General features: G+C 42.5%; 1 protein-coding gene across 2 annotated transcripts; it reads left to right on the forward strand.

The window, feature by feature from the left end:
- Nucleotides 1–419: 419 nt before the first annotated feature.
- Nucleotides 420–7,406, forward strand: serbp1b (SERPINE1 mRNA binding protein 1b). Of its 2 annotated transcripts, none has more exons than XM_046409723.1 (9): nt 420–1,248; nt 1,910–2,090; nt 2,380–2,520; nt 2,882–2,953; nt 3,256–3,330; nt 3,585–3,762; nt 4,217–4,282; nt 4,590–4,775; nt 5,696–7,406. In XM_046409723.1, the coding sequence occupies exons 1-9, from the start codon at nt 993–995 to the stop codon at nt 5,753–5,755; spliced, it is 1,215 nt and encodes a 404-aa protein (XP_046265679.1). In that variant the 5' UTR covers nt 420–992; the 3' UTR covers nt 5,756–7,406. The 2 variants fall into 2 exon arrangements, with proteins under 2 accessions (XP_046265679.1, XP_046265678.1); XM_046409722.1 differs by having other exon boundaries at nt 434–1,248; nt 4,587–4,775.
- The last annotated feature ends 179 nt before the right edge of the window (nt 7,407–7,585 follow it).

Raw genomic sequence — 7,585 nt, forward strand, 5'->3', positions numbered from 1 at the left:
ATTTACTTATCAGAAAAGACATTTACCCTCAAGTTCTCATGTTCTGATTACTGGCAGCTTGCACTGATGAGTTAATTTACTTTAGGGGAGGATGAAATGTTGATTATAAAACTAAAGCTTCTCTCTGTTTTTCCTTAATTACTACAAACTCTTTTATGTTTAAAGAACAAATCGTTGACCCCATCAGTGGAATTACAATGACAGTTTGTCTAAATTATCCCTACTGCTGCCAATCCCTTTGATAAGCATTTCAGAAAAATTCCAGCAACTAAACCATTCACTCTTGACACCAGTGACTTGAAATACATGCCTAAAGTTAAATGAACAAGTGAATTTATCTTTCACCAGTGTGACAGAGGGCAGATATGATACCACCAGCTGTTACTCAGCATGTCCCAGCAGGCCTTAAACACACCACTGCTGCTTTTTATAAATCTACAAATCCCATTTAATCTTATGATAACGTGCGTCTGTAGCATCAGCAGAGTCACAGCTGGTCTGGCTACGGACTTTTTAACAATAAACCTAACTGTAGTATCCAACATAGAGCTTATTCTGACTCTGTAAACACATACGGGTATTGGTGTCTGATTCTGGAAAGGTGTCCATATGTTTACACCTTTAGGCAAACTGAAGATTATTCAATAACACATGCATGCACATTTGTCCTACAGTTTGGTATAATTAATTTAGTTTTAGAAGGTTTTCCGCAGCCACTTAACTCCCCAGGCTTAAGTCAGACTGTTGAATGCTCTCGGACATCAAAACCCGGATTACTCTTGGAAAATATGGAAACATAACGTTACATAACGTAAATAAAAACATTGCAGCCACCGTGTGTTCAGATTGGTGAGCGCTGCACGATGTCCCGGATGATGCTCGCACCGGAAGAGAAGGAGCAGCTCTCCCAGCCATCTTGTGGCAGCATCCAGCGAATTGTTCGCATCAAGCCTCGTAGAATCGGAGGTGAATCCCGCTGAAGGGGCGCCATCATGCCCGGACACCTGCAAGAAGGTTTCGGCTGCGTCGTAACCAATCGGTTCGACCAGTTATTGGACGATGAGTCCGACCCGTTCGAGATCCTGAAAGCTGCTGAAAACAAGAAGAAGGAGGGGGCCGCTGCTGGGTCCACCAAGACCGCGGCTCAAGCCGCCAAGCAGCCGAAGAAGGAGTCACAGAAGGACAGGAAGAACCCGCTGCTGGACAAGAAGGAGGAGTCCCAGGCTCCAGTCCCTCTGAAGAAAGAAGGTGACATTTTCACCCGCTTTCCCTGCTGCGTGCAGTGCATGTTTATTTTCGTCTTTTTCGCATCCACTGTCATGTGCAGCTCCTGTTAGCTATCGCTAGCTTCCGCTGGTCAGAGCGAAGCACAGCGTGAGGTCAACCTCTCAGACTGAGGTTAGCGGAGCAACAAGAGATGTCTGCACAGGGTCAGTGCAAAGCTCGGCTGGGTCCACCTGCAAGGCACCGTACACAGTGGTGAGCTGCTGTCGGACGGATGCTTCCTGCAGCTTCCGAGAGGAAGGTGTAGTGTTAGGTTACTGTCTGGTGGAGGATGCTTCGTGCACCGTCTACGCAGCTCCATAAGCGGCTGCAGGCTTTGCAAAGCAAATGCGCAGCATATTCACCTGCGTACTGAGAAAACTCTTGAGTTTCTCCCCTGAGTGGAAACTTTCAAAAAAAACAAAAAAAGAGTTTACAAACAGTAGCACCAAGTTAACGAAAACAACGTCTTTCTTTTAGCCTGTAGTGATAACAGTTGCACAGACGGTAAATGGGGATCTTAGTTTTGTGACAGCTTGTTCCTGCACCACATACATGGTCTAAAAGACTACGTCTTGAAAATATGCTAATTGAAGTTATTGTCCTCAGAAGGTTTTGACTCCCTTTGTGTTCCTGTAATTGACAGGTATCAGGCGGGTGGGCCGAAGACCAGACCAGCAGGGCCAGCCTGGTTCCCAGCATCAGGGCGGCCAGGGCGAAGGGCGACCTGGAGACAAGAGGCCAGACCGGAGACCTCCCCGCGAGCGCCGCTTTGAGAAGCCTGCTGAGGACAAGCCAGAGGGAGGTGCAGAGTTCTCTGCAGACAAGTGAGTAGCTGTGATGAAGGATGAAGAGCATATTTAAACAGGCTGATGAGCTCAAGGCTGTCTGGTGTGATTACACCATCATTGTGGAGTGAGCATTTGATATAATCTCTTCAGACTGTTTAACTTCAATATCACAGCACAGAGATGTTATTCTCTTGGGGTTTTTTTGTTTTTGTTGGGCAGCAGAGCTGCCACAGCCGTTAAGAGTAGTTAAATGTATGTGTCATGTCACGTGATTTTGTACAATTTAAAAAAAAAAAAAAAATCTTGTCTGTTTGTTTCCCATCAGGCCTTCTGGAGACAGGCCCCCAAGAGGGCGTGGTGGTGGCCGGGGTGGACGTGGTGGAAGAGGACGGGGCATGGGCCGGGGAGACGGCTTTGACTCTCGTGGAAAGCGAGAGTTTGACAGACACAGCGGCAGTGACAAATCGTAAGTCAGTTCTTGACTTGTAGACCAGTGAATCCAGAAACACAAATGACTTTGTGTCAAAGCATACCATCCTTGTTATTTACTATCAAGAGAGGTTTCTTCTTCAGCTCTTTAAGAGGAAAAGGCAGCCGGGATCAGTCTGTTGGTCTGTTAGCAGGTATATACATTAAATAGCATATGTTTTTACTTCGTATCAGCAGCACCCTTTTCCTCCCAGATTATGTACATTAGAGTACTTCTGACTAGACACTCAGGATAAGGGTTGTTTTCAGTTTCAGATTTATTGTTCATTGTGCACTGTAACTATTTTTAGACCTCAAACATCAGTGTGTGTGCATGTTTTCCTTTCTGTTTGATTCAGCAATCAGAAAAGTGAGGAGAAGCGCAGCGGCAGTGGCTCAAACAACTGGGGCAATGTGAAGGATGAAGTGAGGTGAGTTTCTGAGAGTTTATCTGTGCGTTACTGTCTGCAGGATAATGATACACACCTTTAATTTACTGTGTGTGCTTATTTTTTTGTGTTCAAATAAACAAGTCCATCAGTTCTAATGGAGCAGTCTTACAGAATAGTGTCTTGTACATGCACTCACAAAGAAATAAAGGCAGATGTGGATGCAACACACAGTATAGAGTGTACTTGTGAGCTAGCTTGGAAAGGTACCACTAAGAGATAATGATATGAGCTGGAGGCGGTATATCAGTAATGACACAATGGCTGTGTGTCTTTGTTCCCAGTGAGGCTGAACAGACCGCTGCTCCTGAAACAGCCCCAGAGGGAGAGGAGAATGCACCTGCCGGTTCTGAGAACAAGTGAGTATTCATCTCCATTCAGATGTTAACATTTCAGGTGACGTTTGGATGTTCAGCAACTATAGCATTTGAGTTCTGCGTCATCACACTGCTCTTTGTCACAAATAGTATTTCTGTCACAAAGCTTCAGTACAAATGAGATAAACAGTCACTGACCTTTTGGCTTCAAGATTAGGGAGCATGTGCCTATAGGTACTAAGAGGATTGGCTCTTTTGAGGTTTAAGTCCTACATTGTTGTGTGCTGGCTTTCCAGGGAGAATGAGGTTGAAGAGGTCAAAAACGAAGGCCCCAAAGAGATGACCCTGGATGAGTGGAAGGCCATGCAGGATAAGGAGCGCACCAAGGTAGAGTTCAACATCCGTAAGCCCAACGAAGGAGCAGACAGCCAATGGAAGAAAGGATACGTGCTGCACAAGTCTAAGAGTGAAGATGTGAGTATAGTGCTTTATGATGGAGCAGAAACCTCTTCCCTCCCTTCCCTCTGTGCACACTCATGTTTCAGTTCCAGCGAACATCATTCACTGTGACTTGAAATGTCTTTTTCTCTTTTAAAGGTGCAATACTTTCTATTTTTATAATATTTTAAAAAAAATTGACTGAAATCATCAACAGGATTTGAACTTATCCTTTGATGTGGATTTTTACCATTTTCAAAAGTAGTAGTGTAGTATTCAGCAAATAACAGGAATGTAGACTAAGCGACATAATAACCATAAACACTGATAAAGGTTTGATTGAAGCTGCATCAAACTGTGATTTTTATCCATAGATTTTATTAATAATGTTAATTTTCTCAAATAATTTTACTGATAAAGTTTTTATTATTATCATCATCTTATCTGACTTTATTTTAATGATCGACCTTCTGCTGTCTTTACATTTCAGAGGCCCGTTGGTGCTTTGATTGATGCCACAGAGACAGAAACAGACACACACACTCTGTACCACAAGGTACCTGCAATACTCACACTCCCCTTTCACACACACAGTCCATGAAGACACTCTGTATTAATCTGTAGAAACCACCTGTTTAGAAAAGGGAGACTGGTATAATACGCCATCAAATATTGAAAAATTAATTTGTTCTGGATGGCTCACGAAGAAAAAAGTATCTAAACACAGCGTTAAGCAACACTGAGAGAAAGACAAAGAACACACATGTTCACTCACTCTTAGTGGATCTGAATACAAGCCTCTCAGTAGAGGACACTGTATACTAATATGCTAATATATGCTCATTATCTGTTCATATCAGCAGGCCAACCCTGATGAGTCCAGTGACCACCACTTCCGCAAACCAGCCAACGACATCACATCCCAGCTGGAGATCAATTTTGGAGACCTGGGCCGCCCTGGCCGCGGGCGTGGGGGAGCTCGCGGAGGCAGGGGAGGCCGCGGTGGGGGAGGCAGCAGGACGGCACGCGGGGGAGGACGCTCCGAAAAGGTAACAATGAAAGTTGTTGTTACTGCCAGCAACAAAGGTTTAGTGTCGCTCACTGACTGAACAGGCTGGAAAACCACTGACATGGAAAACCTGCATGGGGCACCATAGCCCTGAAATAACAGACCAGTTACACAGGCTCCATGACGCAAAACTCACACACTCACTTATTTGGAGTTCATAAGAAGTAATAAGAGTATTTTACCATCAGGTATCAAAACTGGCATGTAATTCTCACTCCTTTTTTATTTTTTAGTCTAGGGCTGCCACTAACAATGACTTGAATAACTATTCAACTGTCCAAATTGTTGCAGACTAATTGTCTTGTCAAATAATCAACTTATAGTTTCTACTACTTCTCCTACTTCAGTCAGACATTTACTGATTTTAAGTGAAAGTTGTATCACCTTTGGACTGTATTTTATTTAGGAAATGTTCCTGTATTGTTCCTTTTTTATGTGTTGACAACATGAAATGGAAAAGGAACTTTGTGGGAACACATTTTAACATTCCAGAAAGGATTTTATCAGTTAATATTAAAAGAATATTTAAGTAATCTGAGTATTTGAAGCATTTCCTCATGGAACCGTATCAAGAATTTTAAAAACGGACTTGCCAGATGGTGGAGTTTTGAGATTTTATTTTTATTTTTTTTTCCCTTGCTGAAAGTGACACTAAGAGAGCGTTGAAAGGGAACCAAAACATAAAAGTCACAGGCTGGAAAATCCAAACAATGTGCTGGAAGACAGTAAGACAGTCTGTGCATGGCAGAGGGGAACTGGTGCTCGTCTGTGGGTTCATCACTATGACTGACACTTTTCGTAAACAAATAATAATGTGAACCATTGTTACTGTAAAAAAACCAAAATATAGACAATAGCAGCTTTTAAAATGCCGTGGTTTCTGTGTGTTTGTTCCTGCAGGCTAGTGGAGCGTCAGTCCCCAACGTGGATGACCCTGAGGCCTTCCCAGCCCTGGCCTAAAGATTCCTTTTCTACCACCTGTCCACCCATCAGCCCTTCCGGGCCCCTCCTCTACGAGGCTTGCATGCTTACCACATCTTCAAGTATATAAGAAAACAGAGAGAAAAAAAAAAAAGATTTTAAATGACAAAAAAAGACTGTCATCCCATCCCACTCACACCACCAGAGGACTAAAATTTTACCTGATTTTACCTGTTTTAAAGGAGAGCAAAAGAAAAAAAAAAGGCGGAAAAAGGACCTCTTGTTACACTGAAGTTTTGTATTTAGGAACATGAAAGCAGGGATGTTTTCATACTTTTTTCTTTTTTTTCAGAGATTATGCATACTTCATTGATATTTTGTGCTGCTTGAATTTATGCATTTCTGCAGTTAGGTTGAAGTGTGTGTATCTCCTCCCCTGAAGCTTTTGAGCTTTTTTTTTTTTTTTGTTGCCCCCCTCATGACTTCAGCTCAGTATTATGGGGTCATCTTAGAAAAGACTTTCTACTGGAGTTTTTCTTCCCAGTAATACACACTGATGTGGTAGCATTACACTACATAGAAAAGTTGTACTAGGTATCTCAACATGCTTTTAAAGTGTAATTACTCTGATCCTGACTACCCATCCCTCCGCGAGGCACAAATTCAGGGTGGGTAACCAGGCAGTGACTTCCTAGTAAAGCTTAGTATTTTTCTGCTCGTTGTGCAGTGAAAGTAAATGCCTCTTTTCCTTTTATTTTTTGATAGCTTGCCTTTTTTGGTGGACCAGTGGTTAGTAATGCTTTGTATTCCCTGATACAGATGTGCTACCTGTGTTTTCAGGGTGTCCCAGGGCCCAATGTATATCTTTAGGCTGGTCCTTGTAGGTCATGCAGCAGACTGTACTACTTTTTACTTCAGGACCACTAAGCTTTTTTTGTTTTTTTTTTGTTTTGTTTTGTTTTTTTCTTTCCTCAAAGGACTTATGTGTGTGCGTGTGGAGTGTGTGCAACAAAGTGTGCGTTTGAATGTGTGAATTTGACAGCTAGTTACTTAGACTTTAAGTATTCCTCTACTATGAACTTGGAATTGTCAAACACACCGCAAGTTCTTGTGTGTTTTGAGAAGTGATTGTTGAGCCCTAGACGAGTGATACATGACCGTGGACATATCTCGCTCTTACAGTATCTGTAATGTCTTTCAGATCTCAAAGCACTTGGTTTTATCAGCACCAGTCCCCTCAAGATTGTGTTTTCCCTTCTGTAAACCATATTTGCTGTTTGTTTGTTTGTTTTTTGTTTTTTTTTTAAGTTTTTATTTTTAGCAGTGCAGCAGCACCAATGCATAATTTGTCTGAAAGAAATGTCAGCTGTCATTGTGGAACATTCATGAGCTACAGAATGTAATGTAAGCTAATGGTGCTTTTAGCCACCTGTGTCAGCGTTTCCAGTGAGCATTTTCTTTTTATGAAGCGGGTATATTTCATGTGGGGTGGGCCGGGGTGGGTGGGTTTATGAACATGACGGAGTGAATTTAAAGCTTTACATGCTGTGCTCTGCAAAGATATGCTGGTGATGCACTGATACAGACGGCTGGAGCAGTTTTCTTGTAGGACTGTTTGAGCCACATGACGGTGAAACTTCCTCTGCAAACATCCCTGTTCTAATAAATTGCTTTAGAGGTGTTACATGTATCCTGCCAGTCGTTGTTGGATTGTTGAAAATCTTTACTGTGATTTTTAAAGGTGTAAGCAAACGTGCTTCATTATGCTTTAAACAAAATGTAGCACAGGTGTCCTGTCCTGCACTACACTATTTCAAGTTAGTTGCACATAAACTTGGGAGTGACGTAAAAGGTCCATATCATAAGGAT

The sequence above is a fragment of the Scatophagus argus genome, chromosome 13 (assembly GCF_020382885.2).
Source record: "Scatophagus argus isolate fScaArg1 chromosome 13, fScaArg1.pri, whole genome shotgun sequence".
Classification (NCBI taxonomy): Eukaryota; Metazoa; Chordata; class Actinopteri; family Scatophagidae; genus Scatophagus; species Scatophagus argus.

Coding starts and splice junctions, on each gene's coding strand:
- serbp1b (XM_046409722.1), top strand. CDS start 993: ATGCCCGGACACCTGCAAGAAGGTTTCGGCTGCGTCGTAACCAATCGG. Junction 3,331..3,584: donor CCTGCCGGTTCTGAGAACAA/GTGAGTATTCAT, acceptor CTGGCTTTCCAG/GGAGAATGAGGTTGAAGAGG. Junction 4,283..4,586: donor CACACACTCTGTACCACAAG/GTACCTGCAATA, acceptor TGTTCATATCAG/CAGGCCAACCCTGATGAGTC.